Source organism: Sebastes umbrosus, chromosome 3 (genome assembly GCF_015220745.1).
Source record: "Sebastes umbrosus isolate fSebUmb1 chromosome 3, fSebUmb1.pri, whole genome shotgun sequence".
Lineage (NCBI taxonomy): Eukaryota > Metazoa > Chordata > Actinopteri > Perciformes > Sebastidae > Sebastes > Sebastes umbrosus.
The window spans coordinates 16,794,600-16,815,068 of record NC_051271.1 but is presented as its reverse complement, the minus strand read 5'-3'; the positions used below and the strand labels follow the sequence as shown (position 1 = coordinate 16,815,068).

The window sequence follows — 20,469 nt, the reverse complement described above, 5'->3', positions numbered from 1 at the left end:
AGATGACTGACTGCAGTTCTGTGCTGGGCTGCTCCATCTAGTGGACTGATAGCAGAACTACATCAGCTGATCTGTGGTTTCTCTGCCTCAGATTTTCTGACTGCAGCTTCAACGTGTTCTAACATGAATGATGTCTGATTAAATGTGACAGCCATATTTTTCATGTTATTTTCCTCTAAAAGTGGTATATAATGTCCCCACAACATTTTTCTTAAAATTCTAATTCAGTTTAGTTTTTAAGGTTGGGCTAAATATTTTGGTTGTGGTTCTTGTTTTAATGTTAGGTGTCTTCACTAGAAACTAGCTCACAGTCCACACGGTCAACTCCGTTTATAACAAAAACACACTTTTATTTTCATACAAATGGGAACAAATAACTTCAGCGATCTGACTGACTGTTTAGACTGTTTCAGTTCAATGTTTTTTTAAACTGGGTAAAAAAAAACTGGTATCTAGTTCACTTTTTTTACTGGCACCTGAATCTTTAAAGATCCCGAAAGTACATAAAGGAAATTATTAAAGTAGATATTACACTGCAGCTACAACATTTCTTCTTTGTCATGTAAACTGTCAGATTTGTGTATTTAGTATTTGTTGTGAATTTGGTGTCAGAAAGCTTTGCTAGTTTCTTCCAGTCAGAGCCCTGCGTGTTTGTCATGTGACTGACAGGAATGATGCTAAATGATGTGTCAGCTCTGACAGCATGTTGTTGTGTTTGTGTGAAGATACAGGATTCTGCTATGGACCAGTGTGAGGAGGCAGAGGAGGGAGACTCTCCCTCTAAAACCAAGGAACATGGCAGCCAGACCAAAGCTCAAAGGTGAGATGACAATCTCTAAGGCCCTGTTCAGACCTGGCATTAACATGCGTCCTCAGTGATCTGATCACAAGTGGACAGCTTTAAGTACATCTGTTCACACCTGGCATTAGAATGCATCTTGAGTAACCACTTGTGATCCGATCTCATTTCCCCGCTCTATATGCAAATAAACACGTAGTAAACACATGACTAATACAGCAGACGCTGTGACGCAATATTACATGAATGTCGGTAGTAACATCCTACATATTCGTGAATTTGGGTACATTTTATTAACATCAAAATAAAAGGTTATTTTACTGGCGGTCCCCAAGGACCTCCGTACCGCCAACACCGCTGCCTTTGCCAGGTAACGGGGGTACAGAGCTTCAGAGAGCCGGGGATGAGAGAGAGTGAATGGGCAGGTGTCAGCTCCATGCAAATCACCAGAACAAAAACACAGACGCATCACTGACAGTATGATAATAATGCACTTCTCGTGCCTAGTCTGATAATCTGTAGATATGTAGCCTATAAATAAGATATATTTTAATAAAATACAGTTGTACCGACAGAATACAGTAGAGCACAGAAGCCGTTTCCATGTCACGAGGCAGACAAGCGCTCTCGTCTGCCCGTCTATTCACCTGAGGAGTGCAGAGACCAGCGGATCCCAGCGGGACATCAGTTGAGTAGGCGGTCCTTAATGAGGCCCAGGACACATTCGCGTACACACCGCTAAAAGAATGTGACCATATGTGGCCCAGACCACCTCTGAATGTGATATGTGATTGGATCTCAATGCGTTCACAATTGTACTTAAAGCTGTCCACCTGTGATCCGATCACTCAGGACGCATGTTAATACCAGGTCTGAACAGGACCTATTGTCCGTGATTCTTCCCCATGTCGGAGCTCAGCACTCAGGTCACTCCACCAACATTATTCACAGTCAAATCTCTATGTGTGTGTTGTGTTGAAGCCCAGAGCACCAGCAGAGACCAGACTCTACTGAACCTGAACCCAGCTGTGTGTCCATCAAGAGCCGCCAGTCCATGGATCCACCTTTCGTGTTTAAAAAAACACCTTCACCTTCAGAGACTCAGTGAGTCAACCTAGTTCCAGCTAGCAGGGAACGTTTCCATAACATTGCATCATGTTCTATTCAAGTTCTAACAATATTGTTGTTGGAGGAACGTTTCATTTGCAACATTCACACAACGTTTTAATGTCATTTCAAAGAACACTCCTGTAATGTTCTCCACCTCCTCTTATATCATTGTCATATTTTAAAGAGTTATATCAGGAAATGATTCACAACATGACATTATTAATATAACCAGTTTAGCAAACTAATATTATGAACATTATTTAATGTTCCAAACTGGATAATCCAACTCTGAAGCTGATGTTGCTCCAATCATGTGAAAAAAGTGAGGTTATTGTTCAGTGGGGTCATATAATTCAGGGTGCGCAGATGTTTGCAAGATGTTTAGCAGAAAGTAGTGTACCTGCCATGTGCTCTCGTTTTTTCCCCCACTTGTTTAGAATTGTTTAGGGCACTATAAGAGAGCTCTCTTATACATCTATGGTCTGTGATCTATTGTACATCAATAGCGTCTGGGCAAAAAAGTTTAGTAAATAAATAAATAAGTAAGTAAATATTTATAATTGTATGTATTTTTTAAAATATGTTTATTGTTCAACACAGGCCATTTCAGTAGAGACATTCAAATTATGACAATAGAATTAATTACTTTTGTACGGCACTTTGTAGGCGGACGTTTTACTGGCGTCCTGTAGTTGCTTTCAGTCCAAAATGTCGTAAGCGTAGCTCTGCTGCTGGGCGCTAATGTTGCAATGAAAAGAACACTTGACTTTTAGTTCTTATCAATATAAATTTTTTCATTCAAGTTCACATTCGATCATAAATATGTAGTTGAATGTTTGAGAGGTGTGTTGGTTTTTCTGTGTGTTTCTATCAGTGTTCATCAGCAGACACCAGACTCTCCTGTACCCAGCTGTGTGTCCATCAAGAGTGACTGGTCCATGATTGAACCTATTGGCTTTATCAGAGATGGAGAAAGGTAAGAACTTAAACCAGATGTGTTTGTTATTCTGCAGCTCTCCATGACACTAAAGGATCAGCTGGTCTCAGCTTTCATACTACACTGATTTAATGTTTTCTTTCAAAGATAAGCATTCTGTATTGAAGGGCGGATTTCTAAAAAACATGTTTTTTTTTAAGCCACAGCAACAACTAATACATTAATTAATTGATCAATTGAGAGTAAATTAATTTCCACCAATTCATATCAAATCATCTATCAACCAAAACTCTTAAATCAATCTCTGATTCCATCTTCCGAAATGTGATGATTTACTGCTTTTCTCTCTTCTATAGCAACTAATACCAAATGTAGACCCTGGAAACGTGTGATGAACATTTTTCAGCCTTTTCTGATATTTTACTATCAATTACTTAAAATCTGAATCAAGATTAATCAATAATGAAGATACTTGTTTGTCTACTGCTAGACAATTTCAAATACATTTCACAAAAAATAATAATGCCACATTTTGAAAAGTAACTCAGATCAGTTTCAAGCATCTTATAGCTCCTGAGGCGAATTAACTGGGACCAGTACTCTTACCGGAGGAAGTGTGGATCAGTACAGGACAACATTTTTGTTTTCTCAGTTCTCAGTTGTATTTTTTTGAGGCTGGTCTACCTTCCATCCCGCAGCCATCACAACATTTATTTTTTCCCTATCAAATTTTTTCCGTTGCGGGTCAGCGGGAAAGGACGGTTGTGGATTCACAGGAGTCACTCTCTCGCCTCCAACTAGTTCAGAATGCAGCAGCTAGACTTCTTACTGGTTTTAACAGATGACATCACATCACCCCAAACCCGCCTTCTCTCCATTAGCTCCCTGTTTGATTTGGAATTGATTTTAAGATTTTACTGATCATTTTTAAAGCACGTCTGGGTCTAGCCCCAAGCTACTGTATGTAGCGGAGATGTTGACCCCATATGAGGCGGTCTGCAGCCTCAGATCCTCAGGTGGGGCCTTTTTGGTCATTCCAAAGTGGAGTCTTGAATCTAACTTCGCTTTTGCCATCAGGGCCTCTCGGCTTTGGAACGACCTGCCTGAGGAGATGAGGCTTGCAGAATCGGCATCCTCTTTTAAATCACTTCTAAAAACACATTTTTATAGACTTGCTTTTATGTGATGTTGCCTTTTTATTGTCGTCTTTTTATTCCTTTTATCAGCTTTTTATTGTGGGAGATGATTCTGTTTGCCTGTATTTATTTATAATTTATTTATAATCAAAACAGGAGTGGGTATAATTGGAGTAAATATGATTTTAAAAAGTTATTTTTATAAAATGGTCACTATATCCTGACAATAGTGTATGAGACAGGTAATCAGAAAAAAGCATGTGTCTCTGTGTCCTCCGGTGCTCCTAATGGCATCTGCAGGATTTCATAGACCGGAGGAAAACAACCAATCAGAGCCGAGCTGGAGCCTGCCGTCTCTGAGCAGCTGTCAATCATTTGCGAACTCCGATCAAACGGTCAAACTAGGCAGCGCTGATCAAATATGAATCAATATTCTGTTACTGTAATGCCTATTTCTCACCTCAAATGTTCTCAGAAACATCTTGTAGTGTACTGTTTAGCTGTAAAATGAGAAAGTTTGTGACCCGGTAGCCATGTTGAGATCAGTTGAGGAAATACCAAGCACCGCCCACCAGCCGGAGCAAACTTTCTCATTTTACAGCTTTACTTTCTCATTTACCAGAAAACTGTACCATCTATTCAATTACATGTCCCCAAAAGCAACATTTGCAAAAAGGTGCATCTGTTGATATCTGGAATCATCATATTTGATGTTTTCTCTGCAGTGTTCAGCAAGTTCCCGGTGGTCAGTCTGCCCAGCATCATCCAACAGATTTGACGTCCATATTTATGGTGTGTAAATGTCCAACTTTTACCTCCAAATGAAATCAACATAATGTTAAATTCTTAGGTTTTCTTCTTTTCCAGCATCTTGAGGAAAGCATTGTCACCTTTGTGAAGAACGAGCTGGAAAAGTTCCAAAAGATTCTGAGTCTAGATTACCCAGAATGCTTAGAGAGGCAGAGTGACGTTGAGGAGGCGTTGGATGGTGAGGAGGAGGAGAAGAGGAGAAGCAGCAGAGAGGCGTTTCTGAATATCGCACTGCACTTCTTGAGGAGAATGAAGCAGGAAGAGCTGGCGGACTCTCTGCAGAGCAGTAAGAGGATTTTTCACACTTTACTTTTCTCATATTAACACGAACATCCACTGACTTATTGTATTTATTGTGCGTTCGTTCAGGAACTGTTGCTGCAGCTTCTCGACATCAACTCAAATCTAACCTGCAGAAGAAGTTTCAGTGTGTGTTTGAGGGGATCGCTAAAGCAGGCAACCCAACCCTTCTGAATGACATGTACACTGAGCTCTACATCACAGAGGGAGGGACTGCAGAGGTCAATGAAGAACATGAGGTCAGACAGATTGAAACAGCATCCAGGAAACCAGAGAGACCAGAAACAACAATCAGATGTGAAGACATCTTTAAACCCTTACCTGGAAGACACCAACCGGCCAGAACACTGATGACAAAGGGAGTGGCTGGCATCGGGAAAACAGTCTTGACACAGAAATTCACTCTGGACTGGGCTGAAGACAAAGCAAACCAGGACATACAGTTCACATTTCCATTCACTTTCAGAGAGCTGAATGTGCTGAAAGAGAAAAAGTACAGCTTGGTTGAACTTGTTCATCACTTCTTTACTGAAACCAAAGAAGCAGGATTGTGCAGGTTTGAAGAGTTCCAGGTTGTGTTCATCTTTGACGGTCTGGATGAGTGTCGACATCCTCTGGACTTCCACAACAATGAGATCCTGACTGATGTCACAGAGTCCACCACAGTGGATGTGCTGCTGACAAACCTCATCAGGGGGAAACTGCTTCCCTCTGCTCGCCTCTGGATAACCACACGACCTGCAGCAGCCAATCAGATCCCTCCTGACTTTGTTGACATGGTGACAGAGGTCAGAGGGTTCACTGACCCCCAGAAGGAGGAGTACTTCAGGAAGAGATTCAGAGATGAGGAGCAGGCCAACAGAATCATCTCCCACATCAAGACATCACGAAGCCTCCACATTATGTGCCACATCCCAGTTTTCTGCTGGATTGCGTCTACAGTTCTGGAGGATGTGTTGGAAACCAGAGAGGGAGAAGAGCTGCCCAAGACCCTGACTGAGATGTACACCCACTTCCTGGTGGTTCAGACCAAAGTGAAGAACATCAAGTATGATGGAGGAGCTGTGACAGATCCACACTGGAGTCCAGAGAACAGGAAGATGATTGTGTCTCTGGGAAAACTAGCTTTTGAGCAGCTGCTGAAAGGCAACCTGATCTTCTATGAGTCAGACCTGACAGAGTGTGACATCGATATCAGAGCAGCCTCAGTGTACTCAGGAGTGTTCACGCAGATCTTTAAAGAGGAGAGTGGACTGTACCAGGACAAGTTGTTCTGCTTCGTCCATCTGAGTGTTCAGGAGTTTCTGGCTGCTCTTCATGTCCATCTGACATTCATCAACTCTGGTGTCAATCTGCTGTCAGAAAAACAATCAGCCTTCCGTTGGTGGGGGTTTCTATTTTGGAGCAAACCTGAACCAACACATCTCCACCAGAGTGCTGTGGACAAGGCCTTGCAGAGTCCAAATGGACACCTGGACTTGTTCCTCCGCTTCCTCCTGGGTCTTTCACTGCAGACCAATGAGACTCTCCTACGAGGTCTGATGACACAGACAGGAAGTAGCTCAAAGACCAATCAGGAAACAGTCGAGTACATCAAGAAGAAGATCAGTGAGAATCCGTCTCCAGAGAGAACCATCAATCTGTTCCACTGCCTGAATGAACTGAATGATCGTTCTCTAGTTGAGGAGATCCAACAGTACCTGAGATCAGGACATCTCACCACAGATAATCTGTCTCCTGCTGAGTGGTCAGCTCTGGGCTTCATCTTACTGTCATCAGAAAATGATCTGGACGTGTTTGACCTGAAGCAATACTCTGCTTCAGATGAGGTTCTTCTGAGGCTGCTGTCTGTGGCCAAATCTTCCAACAAAGCTCTGTAAGTGCAAATATAACTACTAACTGTGCCACATGAGCAGGATTGTTCTCACTAATGAATGTCTTACTCAACTAGTTGCAAAATTTAGTCAACAACAATCTTTCCAATTGTTTCTTCAGTTTCATTGTCCCTCTACAGATTAATGCAGCCACGGAATAAAGAAGAAATCTGTCAAGTTATAATTCATTTAAGGCTAAAATTAATTTGTGTAAGGTATTGGAATCCCAGAGGTGTGGCTGTACTTATTAAGATTTTTATAAATTGCTGTTAAATCCAACACAATAAAAAAACACTAATCGTTCAAAAGATGGTCTCATCACCCGAGATCCTAATACTTAATTGTTCGATTCATCAACTCAGAAAGAGCAACCATAGAAATATGATGTGTTTGACCCATAGACTATGTTTTTACACTGTAGGTGACAGAAACAGTTTCATTGTTTCTCTTTTTCACTAACTTTCTTTCAGGCTGAGTGGCTGTAATCTGTCTGAGAGAAGCTGTGAAGCTCTGTCTTCAGTTCTCAGCTCCCAGTCCTCTAGTCTGAGAGAGCTGGACCTGAGTAACAACGACCTGCAGGATTCAGGAGTGAAGCTCCTGGCTGCTGGATTGGAGAGTCCACACTGTACACTGGAGACTCTCAGGTTAGGTTTTTGCCTAAAGGAACCGTGTGTAGCAATTTGGGGGATCTATTAACAAAAATAGAATATAATATTCTTAACTATTCTGAAACTAAGAATCGTGTTTTCGTTAGCTTAGAATGAGCCACTCATATCTACATAGGGAGCAGGTCCTCTTCAAGGAGTCCACCATGTTGCTCCGCCATGTCTCTACAGTAGCCCAGAGCAATCAAACCAAATACTGGATCTAGAGAGTTGACTTTTCCGGATTTACCTGAAGGCCATTATAGTTCTCCGACACACTTGTGAAATTGCGGTAACGCCAGCCGCCATCTGACTTCCATTGCTCCTAAAGTTGTGTTATTATGGAAAGGATGGCGAACGGCGTTACCGGGGTTTTGCTCTTGGTGGCTCACTTTACTGCAGTCTTGGAAAGGGAGGAGTGAGCGGAGGAGTACTCACTAGATGCCGCCAAATCCTACACACTGTTAGTTTAACAGATTAACAGATTTAAATATTATTTGACATACAACTTAATTTGTATTTTAAAAAAAGATACTACGCATCTGATAGATTTATCAAAAACTGTGGTACCAAATTTCCACGACAAATGATTAATCTTTAAGGAAATTTCATAATTTCTTTTCATTTTGCAGCAAAGGTAACATTCAACAATCATTGAAGCTGCTCTTATTATTTTTACATCCAACAGTGGATCAAATGATCATGAAAGCTGTTGTTCGCAGTGATAGAACGACAGAGAATTATCACGACTTTGCACTATTCCTCATCTTTGCGCACCGTTGAAGCATCTTTCAGCTCATTGCTTTGTTTTTATGATCCACAATTGTGTGTGTGTGTGTGTGTGTGTGTGTCCAGGCTGTCTGGCTGTCTGATCACAGATGAAGGCTGTACTTCTCTGGCCTCAGCTCTGAGATCTAACCCCTCCCATCTGAGAGAGCTGGACCTGAGCTACAATTATCCAGGAGACTCAGGAGTGAAGCTGCTTTTTGCTGGACTGGAGGATCCAAACTGGAGACTGGAAACTCTCAGGTATAAACGAACAACAAGAGCTCACACACTGTTTCTCTGTCACACTGACAAGCTGAGGACTGTTGGTTCACAGTCTGTACCAGCAGCACTTCTGATAACAGTGAAGACAGTCACTGGTGTTACTGAGAGTCCCTGTCCCCACTGAGACTGACTTAACTAATATCAAACTGGATCTGGGGTCTCATTTATAAAACAGTGCGTAGGATCCATACTAAAAATGTACGTGCGCACAAAAGCCGAAAATGACGTATGCCAAAAAAAAATCAGATTTATAAACCGTGCGTACGCACACCTGCACGCAAATCACACTCCTGGAAATGTGCGCACGTGGATCCGCCTCATATTCCGCCCTCTACATGCCCACATTCAACCATAAATGGTCCATGCAAAACACCTAATTAATGTTTCTGCATGTGAATGAGCCTGTTTGATCTTTACGGTAAATCACGGCAACTACCGAGAGGAAGACCGAGAAAAGGACTTTTTCTGACAAAAAGATCGAGGTGCTTGTAGTTGAGGAGGTCTCTGAACACTCGTTCCCTCTTAATTCTGTTATACACGTCATTTAGTCCTCAGTGCCGGTATATCCACCAGCACCATGCAGCATGTTACCAGTGTCACTGCAGTGTTTATATCTTTACAGCAATCGACTTCATCGATTCACAACTTGCCAAAATGATCAAGACAATCAGTAAAATCCACCACGCTGGATATCATTAGAAAAAAGACGTTTAACAGGTGAACACAATTTATTTATTATTTAAGTTTTTATAGTGAACTTGTCCTGTATTATGATTAGGACTGATAATGATAATGAAGATATGGAGAGTAACGATTGTGTGAGAGCTGTCACTGGCTTTATTTCCACACTTTATTAATTTACACAATCCATACTGGTGAAGATGTGCTGGGTGGAGGTGAATGGTGAAGATGTGCCGGGTGGAGGTGACTGGAGGAGGCAGAGTGGCGCACCGCGGTGGCGCACTGGAGACAGTCTGATAGTTGCATCGGATAGCCGTTTTCATTTTGTCTATATGTATACTGTATCTGTCCTTATCTAATAAACCATAAATAAATTAATAAGTCACGTCATGTTCACTGCAGCGATTTTACACAACAACTTTATGAAAAAGAATATGGTACTTGGTGATATCTGCACACTATTAGAAGATATTATTAAAACTATTGGCGCTCTGTTCTGCCATTCTTTAATGCTATTTGATATAATCTTGGATTTCTACAACCGATGATGATGATTTCAACAGCTGCTCCACAGCTGACTGCGACTCTCGGTAGTCCGATCCTCTCCTCTGCGCTCTGGAGGTGGAGGGAACGTGATGGTGTGACAGCGCTGATGAGATATTGAGCAGAATTTGATTTGAGTTGGCTGATATATTTTACATTTGTAAGGTGCTTGTAGAATAGTTATGGCTCAATAGCACAAATAACACTGCTTTTAAATGTTTATGATAAAGTGGATATAAGTATGGAGAGAAGTTAAATGTGTGAGAGGCATCATTATACATATAATGACATTTAATGTCTACAGTCCGGCTTCAATTCACCACCTCACCATCTCCAGTTTCCTCTACCTCGGTGCCTCCATAATGTGCGTACGCACGGGTCAAAGTTTCCGTACCGATGCGCACATTCTCCCGTCAAGTTTGTTTTTATAGATCACAACTATTGCGTGGGAAGTGGCGTACGCACATTTCAGGACCTAGAGACGGGTGGCTGGCTAGTTAGCTAGGTAACTTGTCCTTATCCAGAGTGATTGGGATTGAGGCGGAGTGACCGTTTGACCCAGCGCTGCCGCTGGCAACCAGGCTGCTGTACAGCTCATTTTCTGTAACCAGTGTAGCATTAAAGCCTGGCGGGTTTAGCAAACAAGCTAACTAGCCAGCTGTCTGTTAGTTAGTGAGCTGGCTAGCTAATTCTACCACACTTTAATGCTACACTGTTTCTAATTGAAACTTCCAATAGTAGGATATTGTGTGCCTGGAAGTGTATCCATATGACTAAAGCTGAGCAGACACTATGTTTTTGTTAACTTACGTTTCAAGCCACAAACCAATTCCTAGTCAACCTTCCCAAACTTGATGAAGTGGTAGTAAAGGCATTGGATATCTCCCTATGTGAGTCCCAAACGGTGATAGCTTTTTAGCTGAGTCTGTGTATGAAGTGTGTTTTAGTCTTAATGGCGGATCCAATTGAATGTTTATGAAGATCATTGATAGGGAAGCTTCTTCTTTTGTTTCTTCTTCCAGGGTGGAAGATGGTGGAGAGCAGTGGCTGAAACCTGGTCTGAGGAAATGTAAGTGTGTGTTCACTTTAAAGTAGTTTAAATCAAAAGCTTGTGTATCTGCATTCAGTTCTGAGTCTGAAAGAAGTGTTAGATGATAAACTGCTGCTGTATTGTGTCTTGTTCTCTCTATCAGATGCCTGTGAACTCACACTGAACACAGACACGGTAAACAGACACCTCAAACTGTCTGATAGCAACAGGAAGGTGACACATGTGAGAGAGGAGCAGCCATATCCTGATCATTCAGAGAGGTTTGACTACTGGTATCAGGTGCTGTGTTGTAATGGTGTGGGTGGTCGCTGCTACTGGGAGGTAGAGTGGACGAGGAGGATGGATGTATCAGTGAGTTACAGAGGAATCGGAAAGAAAGGAAATGGTGCTGAATGCAGGTTTGGAGGGAATAAACAGTCCTGGTGTCTTTTTTGCTCTGATGTTGACGGTTACGCTGTCTGGCACAATAACGAAAGAACAGACCTCCCTCACTCCTCCTCCTCCTCCTCCTCCTCCTCCTCCTCCTCCTCCTCCTCTTCTGTCTCTAACAGAGTAGGAGTGTATGTGGACTGGCATTCTGGCACTCTGTCCTTCTACAGAGTCTCCTCTGACACACTGATCCATCTCCACACCTTCAACACAACATTCACCGAACCTCTATATCCTGGGTTTGGTTTCTGGTTGTCTGATACCTCAGTGTCTCTGTGTTCACTGTAGGAGGGAGAGTCTCCTCTTGTGTTGAGATACACTCAGACTGCTGACTGTGAAGCCAAGGGGGTGTAGGTGCGTTATATCAGATTTTACAGGAGAGCCAAAACAAATTTTGATCAAACTTGAATCAGCTGCTGTTGCCATGTAATGAACACAATATTTGATATTTTATAAAAACAATATTGCTACATTTTAAGTAGAAAAATATCTATTAAACGTTTTAAAAATGGCAAAAGAGTGAGATATGCCTTTTTGGCACAAACATTTTCCCAATAGACTAATGCAGAATATGTAAGTATGTAAGTAGATGTATTAAAAAAAGGTTGATGTACATGCAGTTATACTAATTAGCTGATGTGTTCTTAGAGGTTTTTAAAAGTTTTTAACAGAAAAATCAGCATCAGTTGATTTGATACGTTCTTGTCGCCTAGAATTTTAGAGGCCTTGGTGAAAGTTGCTGAGCATTACTTGAAGATAAAGATAAATTATAGCTGCAGCGTTCTGAACCATTTGAAGACTTTAAGTACATTTTAGACTAAACGGATGAAGATTACTCATACTTGTCCCTTCTCGGCAAGGATATGGAGGGTGGGTACCTGTACAGCACCAACGGAACACTTGTGACCGATCAGTCACAACAATAAAAGGTCGCCCCTCCAGGTAGTGCCTCCATTTCTTTAGTAGCCACACAACAATTGGACACTCCTGTTCTGTGGTGGAATAGTTCCTATCAGCTTTTGATTCAGGCTACAGCTAGCACATTTCAGCATCTCCAATTTTTGGAGATGACTTAAGGATGGACGGGGACACCAGCTGTGTTTATAGAGCATCAAATACAGTTTGGCGAGCTGGCTTTCAAGCGTTGAGAGTTTTTTTCAGCTGGGACAAGTTTGGCACAACTCTGTGGTACGTCTGCAATTCCTTTAGGTTTGTAGCAACAGGGAATTCTTGGACAGCTCTGTTTTTTTAGCACCTACCTCCACATCAGCAGCAAAAACTAGCCAGTTTTTGCATGAAAAACTGGCTTTTTGAGCCAAGTTTCTGGCTCAAAAGCCAGAAACTTGAGTTAACAACTAAAGAACCATAGACTGTATATATTAGAAGTGGACGTAGTCTCTGTGACATCACCCATTGTTTTGTGGACTGCGGTATTGAAGCCTCGAGTTTGGCATTGTGGCTCTTGCCATCTTGGTATTTTGCAACCAGGAGTGACACGAGAGCGTGAAGCTAAGCACAACCGACCAAATTGTTGAATTGTAATTTTCATGAACTGAAAACGCACTGTGAAAGGTCAAAGTAGTAAGATGAAAACACGGACAACTCCCAGACTGGACAATGCCGTGGTAGCGACCTGTCAATCTGATAGTCTTTACACCGTAACACCTCAGCTGGCTGGCCAAGTAAGGATTTATGTTTTTAAATATTAAGTATTTATTAAGTGTTTCCAGTTTGTGATTTCATCCTCCTGGATCTCCGGATTCCAGAGTTCACACAGAGGCCTGCACATGTATGCAAAATCGAGTCAATCAAAAGAGTTCAGATCCATTCTGCTAACCCTTCCTGGTGATCCTCAGCCAAGAATGCAGCTTAAAATTTGTTCTCAAACTCAGACACGTGTTGACCTCCAGCTGTGCAACGTCCCACCAGTCATGGGCTGTGCCCCGGAGGACATTGCGTATAGTGGCAAGTAATTCCTCATTTGTATTGGGATGGATAGCCAGGAATCCTTTGTAATGGAGTAATGTTGGTAGTTGCAATTTGATTGGGCTTTTCCCCGTTAGTCCAGTTCTTATTGTTCTAAGTGTAGACATGACCTCCTTATCCTGAGTTTGAGCATCAGTGACTCCGTGTCTCCTCCTGTGATTGTAGTTGTGGTTTTATTTTCATTTCAGTCTGCAATTTTTCAATGGATGTGACATAAAATACATTTGTCATATAAGTAATTTATTAAAGCAGCTTCCACTAAGTAGGTCTCTTCTTAATGTATAGAGATCCACCAGGTTCCAGTGGTTAGCTGGAGGAAGGCCAGCAAAGAATTCCTTGTAAGGATGAGAAGTTGGGCTAGCATACATAAGTTGAACCCTGGATCCCTATATGGCTGTAAGAGCCTGAGACTGTATGGCGCAGAATAACATGTTATTTGACAGTTAGTTACCAGTTACTTTGCAGATTCAGATTAATACAAAATATAATCAACAAATGAATTATAATGTGTTATTATCTGTTAAAGGAACAGTGTGTAGGATTTAGGGGGATCTATTGGCAGAGATGGAATATAATATTAATAAGTATGTTTTCTTTAGTGTATAATCACCTGAACCTAGAATTGTTGTATAGTCGTTACCTTAGAATGAGCCATTTATATCTACATAGGGAGCGAGTCCTCTTCATGTCTCTACAGTAGCCCAGAACGGACAAACCAAACACTGGCTCTAAGGAGAGCCTTTCACGTTTTAGCGTCGGCCACCGTAGTTCTCCTACACATTTGGCACACGCAAGGAGTTTCAGTTGCAATCTGCAACCTCACCGCTAGATGCCACCAAATCCTACACACTGTACCTTCAAGCTTGTTTTTCACTTGAAACCATGACATGATATATGACAATGTGATGAGTGTATTTTACTATATCTGATATCTACATCTGTGCCTGCTTCTGGGCAGACTGTTCCATCTTCTGTCTGACCAATGCATTGTAATAAAACAGCTTTTAAATAAGGTCGATATTGTGGCCTGATGAAAACCTAATGAGTGATTCTTTCCAGCATGTCATCCACACCACCTAGCAGCCTATATATATATATATATATATATATATATATAATTCTGAAGGCCTTTCCTTTACCCTGGTGACTCTCTTTACAGCCATTTGAAGGCAGCAGGTTTCTGTTCCATCAGAAGTATCTATTTGGAGTGATGATGTTTCTGTCAAGCTGCGATTACGCACGACAGATGCGTTGCTTAAATGTTGTACAACCAGTTTCAGGCTGTTGCAAAACAATCAGAGACACGTCTTTTTGCTTATGTGCACAGCCAACTTGTTGAGTACTGACTCATTGAACATAGAGTCATGAGTACTGATTCAACTTTGGAAGTTACATTTCACAGTGTTGAGCTCAGAAATTAGACTATTTTTAAAATTTCAATTTGTGGATGATAATTAGGATATAGGAGACTGTTTCAGTAGTTTTTTTAAATAAAGAACATTCAAGTGAATTGAACTTTAAAGATACACCATAAGGTCATAGGATTCCCAAACTGTCCCCTAGCCCTGTGTTTAAAGGGAATGAAAGCAGCATCTAACACACCCACTAATGTATGATTAAAATACTCTTAAATAAAAAAAAATTCTTTTGTCTTTCACATAAAATGATTAGGGCTGTCAGTCGATTAAAATCTTTAATCGTGATTAACTGCAAATTATTGTACATTTTTTATCTGTACATAATGTACCTTAAAGGGAGATTTGTCAAGTATTTAATACTCAATACGGGAGTGGACAAATATGCTGCTTTATGCAAATGTATTTATATATTTCTTATTGGAAATCAATTAACAACACAAAACAAAGACATATACTGTCATCAATAGTAGGAATGCACCGATCTGACTTTTTCAGTCCCGATACCGAATACATCAAGCTTGACTTAAACACTGCTTTCCTAACTTTGTAAAAGAAAATGTAGAAAATAAATGCATAGATGTAAATTTATTGAATTGTTATTTATTATTAAAATAATAAATCGTACAACAACTTGGTAAAAAATCTTCAAAATTAACAGTAATTATAATTCATGTGTAAACCTTTTTAATGCAGCAACAAATTGGTCAAAACTTTAATAGGATTTAAAATTCCAGTATACAGTATAATGTATATAGTATACAAACATAGAACTGAATTGAATAAATTGGCCCCGTTGTCACCGATATCCGATCCAGTATCAGTATCGGTGCATTCCTACTCAATATTGCTCAAATCATAACATGGCAAACTAAAGCTAAACAGGCAAAAGCAGCTCGCCAAAATTTAGCTTAAGTTTGGAGTGTTATTTAGCCTCCTTCCCGATAAGCTAGTATGACATGGTTGGTAAAAATAGATTCCTTAATTGTCTAGTTTCATATGATGTCAATATCTTTACTCTAGCTTTAAAACTGAGCCCGCTGCAACCTAAAAATGGCAAGTTGTGCTAATGCGTTAAAGAAATTAGTGGCGTTAAAACAAATTTCGTTAAGTGTTATTATCGCTAATTCACTAATTAAAAAAGGAAATATGGAAAAAAAGATAATTAAAACAAAAAAGAAAGATACATTTCATATAATTTAATTTAAAAATATTTATTTTTCTGTTTCCATCTCCTTAGAGGCAGTGGATGTTCAGGGCCTGATGATCAGTGTAAAGGCATGCTGCACAGACAGGCTTCCTGTGTGTATTCACTCAGTGTTACTTATTACAGGCGGCTATTACACTGAAGACTTTTTCAATGGATTCAAACTCACCACATTTTCTGAATCTATTATCGATGTTTCATGAGTGTTTTCTTCTCTTAAGCCTCTTAAATTACACATAATGCCACAAATTCTCTTAAATCGCTTGTAGGTGCCACTTCACGTTCATCATGAGTCTTGAATCTTCTTGTTGGGTCAAAACATTTTTTGCTGTCTGGGACAACAAGAGTCAACTAAATGTCACAAAAGTGTGAGGTTCTTATTTTGGATACCAGCGATTAAAAGGTGTTTCCACTGTTGAAGAAAGACCCGATATAATATAATCAGTTTAAAGATTTATTTAAACTGCTAAAATTATCACCATAAAACAGATAAATAAAACCAGTTGAAGTAAAACTACAATAAAATGTCCTTAAAATGGGGGTGCAAAGTCCACTTTCACAGCGGGCAATAAATAGTTCAAGAAAGGGGAGTATTTAAGGCTCAAGATGTCAAGGGGGGAAAGGGGGTCCTGAGGCCGTCGGCTCCTCTGCTCTTCTGCTCCGGCCCTGCAGCTTTGCTGCACCCTCGTCCGTCGTTGGCGCTACGGAGAGAAAACGGGAACCTCAGTGGCCAGCGCACACACAGTAGCAGCTCACACACACACACCAGAGATTGCTTGTTTCACTTTCCTTTACTTAGCTTTTAGTAGGCGTTGAACCAGCTGAAGCTGTCTCTCACCTTGATCCATAGTCCAATCCAGTTAAAAACACAGTAAAACCAAATATTAAATATAAAAACCCATGCAATAATAAAATGGGCAAACATGCAACACCACAACATCAATAAAAACAATATAAGAAATGCATGTACACACATGATAAAACCCATAATAATAAATAAACATGCGATATTGGATCAAGTGATTAAAACAACTATATTTCACTGTGACATAATTGCATAATACTTGGGTAAATATTTAGTGGAACTTCCATGACAAAGAGGAAACGGAATAAGGTGATGTTAGAATTTCACTGACAGACACGGACTGTATTTCCTCATTCAGCATTTCCTTTAAACTTACTTTACTTAACTGCAGCAGCCAGACTGCAGAGTGACTGGACTCTGATGTTGTCGACACATTTTAATATTCTCCAAACCTTCAGGTGAGAGTTTTTATTTTTATACTTCCGCTCATTATAACTTTGTAGATAAATGTGTAATTTGACGTGAAGCTCGCGGTCTCTTTTATTTCCTTTCACGTGACTGTAAACAGGTCTCTGTCTCTACACTGAAGCCATCAACATAGATGCTGTTTATTTAGTGTAGTTGAAAAGTAACAGGATTGTTATCCCCCCAGAGACAACGTAGTCGGGGGTATATAGCGCTCTGCGTGTCCGTCCTTCCGTCCTTCCGTCCTTCCGTGTCTGGGTATCATCGGATAATCTGTTTTTCCTTTTGAATTCAAAAACGAAAAAACGATTTTTTATTTTTTCGTTTTAAACCAAAAACGAGAAAACGGCCGTTTCTGAATCAAAAAACGAAAAACGGATCCAAACCGGGCCGTTTTTTGTTTTTGCGAATTCTTTTTATCATTATTCATTTTTAATTGAAGAACGGAAGTCATGTGAGTTTTTTGTTTTTTCGTTTAAAACCAAAAATGAAATCACGTGGTGCTCTGTTGGTTTTTTGTTTCCAAAGGAAAAACGAAAAAAACAAATTAAAAAAACGATTCGATTTAGTTTCTTCAAGTTTCTTTCTGTCATTTTCTCTTTTGAATCAATGGCTGTATTCGAAACCGCATACTATACTAGTAGTACGTACTGATTTGGCCAAAATGTAGTATGTAGTATGCAGTATGCGAACAAAAGCAAAATCTCCAGTATGCCAGAAATACCCGGATGGCGTACTGATTTGGAAAAATTCTCCAGTATGAATCAGACCAGTCTATCTCGCCTACTGTATCCCACAATGCAAAGCGCCGGAACAGTACAGGCTACGGGTACAAAAACAGCAGCCAAAAGCTGCTCGTTTTTTACGTTTTTTGTAGCCATTTCAACACTAAATTCATTTCTGAAAGTTTTTGAGGCGAGAAATCAACTGTGTAGATTATTAATATCGGCAGTTTTACGAAGTTAGATGGCGAATCGAACATTTGTTCCACCGTTGTCGGAGTTTAGAAGCTCCACAGAATACCGTGACAGCCAGCGAGCGCCTGCCCGGGTCGCTGCCAGCCAGCCGGGTAGTCACGCTCAGAGACTGCTATGAGCTGCTGGAGCTCACTCCGGTCTCGTAGACCAGAGGCTTTTATTTCCTTGTTGACGGATAATTTGTTTAAATATCACAACACAGATGTCCATTATAAATTAACAGGAACCTGTGTTTATCTGCCTTTTTGGAGTTAAAAAGCTCCACAATCGCCCGCAGGCGTAGCTCGCTGGAGAGCCGGCCAGTGACGCTCACAGAGCGGATACAGAGCAGCAGAGTGGCGAGGGAAAAAGCAGCTTCTGACGGGGCAGAGATTCCTGCTGAGACAACATGACACTTTTTTAGCATTTCTCTAATATCTGGAGGGAGATCAGTCCACTTTTTTTTTTTGCTGTAACTGAAAAAGCAGTTTGAGTAAAGTAAACGTTGTGGATGAATGTTTTATATTTCGTCTCTCCTCGTTGATGATCCTGTTTGTGGGACTTCTTTATGAGCTGTCAGAATAAATAGTTTAAACCTGCAGTATCTTATAAAGTAAACAAGCATAACATAAACAACAAAATCAAAGTTGTATTTTTTGATAATATTGTAATAGTGGTACAAGTTAGTTTTTTTGTCCTGTGCTTTAAGAGCTGGTTTAAAGGCTTAACCTCGTCTAGCATACTGCTAAATACATCACTTTAACTGTCACATACTGCATACTACTGAGGAACGCAGTATGCAGTATGTACTGTATACTGCATACTGCGCTCCTCAGTAGTATGCAGTATGCGGTTTCGAATACAGCCAAAGAGCAGAGAACGGCAGTCACGTGACCCGGAAGTGAAGGCAAACATGTCAAAATAAAAGCCAAGAAGATAGTTTGGTCATTCTATAAAAGTGTAACATTATTTAAGCACAGGATCAAAGTAATAGTAGAAGATAAATAGGCTAAATAAATACACAAATAAATACATACATAGATATTTTTTTTTTTGTTCTTTTCATAAACACACAAATGTCTTTTATCCAAAAAGTGTGTGATAAATTACAGGGAGGGTCTCTACAGATATTATTCAACAGGGAGGGTTTCTACAGATATTATACACAACTCTCATGTAATTGACACTTTTCTCTCTCACACCCTTACTATGGGCTGTTTCTTTATGTCGGCAGGTGAGAAGCACTATGTGGCTCCTCCTTTCAACACACCTGACACTTCCACCTGATCCCTTCACTCCATTAGGAAGGCTGTAGCCGAGTAGTTCTACATCATGATAATGCTGATTTTTCAACCAGTGATTATGACATTAATGCCAGCTAGACAGAATAAAGCTCTGTCTGTCATGACAATAGTACTGTACTGAAGACCACTTCATCACTCCAGATACTGTAGATTTAACAGAGACCTGCTGTCTTCAGGTGACTGTAAAGAGTCACCCGAGTGAAGGAAAGGCCTTCAGTACAGTTCTATTGTCATGACAGACAGAGCTTTGATCTGTCTAGCTAGCATTAATGTCATAACCACTGGTTGAAAAATCAGCATTATCATGATGTCGAACAAATTAACTAAATTACATATACTACCAAATAGACTAGAAATGATTGAAAAGCATCATAAACCACCAAACAGAATACAGAAAGTTAGTGATTTCAGTTCTTTAAGTGAACTCAGACTGATTAATCATCATTTTAGACTATGATGTCTGAAGGTTGGCAAACATGCTGATCAACCATACTTCTCTATCATTGACCATGTTTATTGACTTGACTTTTCATCTATAAATGCGTCAAAATTGAAAATTTGACTGAAAAGAAAATCCCTGGGGATTAAGGAGTGGTGACCTCTGACCCCTACGGTGGGTAATGTCACAGAAGGCCTACTCATAAAATGCACTGACTTCACTGATACCGAATCTCCCTCCAAACTAAATTGTAAAGCTGACGGCCCCTCAATATGATCTGATCAATACAATACAATCAAACTTTATTGTCCACCAGGCTGGAAATTTGTCTTCGGCTCACAAAACACAGAAACCAACAGACATTAAAAACCAGACAGCAGTTAGTAAAAAACAAAGACAGGTTATGTTACACATTAAAACAGTTAATGTCAGTGTCTGTGGCTCAGATCTGCTCAGTCACTGTGTTGAGTTAAGAATATTGATGGCATTTGGGATGAAAGACTTTTTAAACACATGTTTAGTTGCCAG

General features: G+C 40.4%; 1 protein-coding gene across 1 annotated transcript in view; it reads left to right on the top strand.

Annotated features, from left to right (window-relative positions):
• The window catches only part of LOC119485897 (NACHT, LRR and PYD domains-containing protein 3-like), a 65,254-nt gene that overhangs the window by 5,737 nt on the left and 39,048 nt on the right, over nt 1-20,469 (top strand). The window contains 7 exon segments of the mRNA XM_037765729.1: nt 732-820; nt 1,781-1,903; nt 2,784-2,885; nt 4,708-4,774; nt 4,850-5,078; nt 5,162-6,968; nt 7,437-7,610. Of these exon segments, the coding sequence (XP_037621657.1) occupies nt 741-820; nt 1,781-1,903; nt 2,784-2,885; nt 4,708-4,774; nt 4,850-5,078; nt 5,162-6,968; nt 7,437-7,610 (2,582 nt within the window). The 5' untranslated portion in view covers nt 732-740.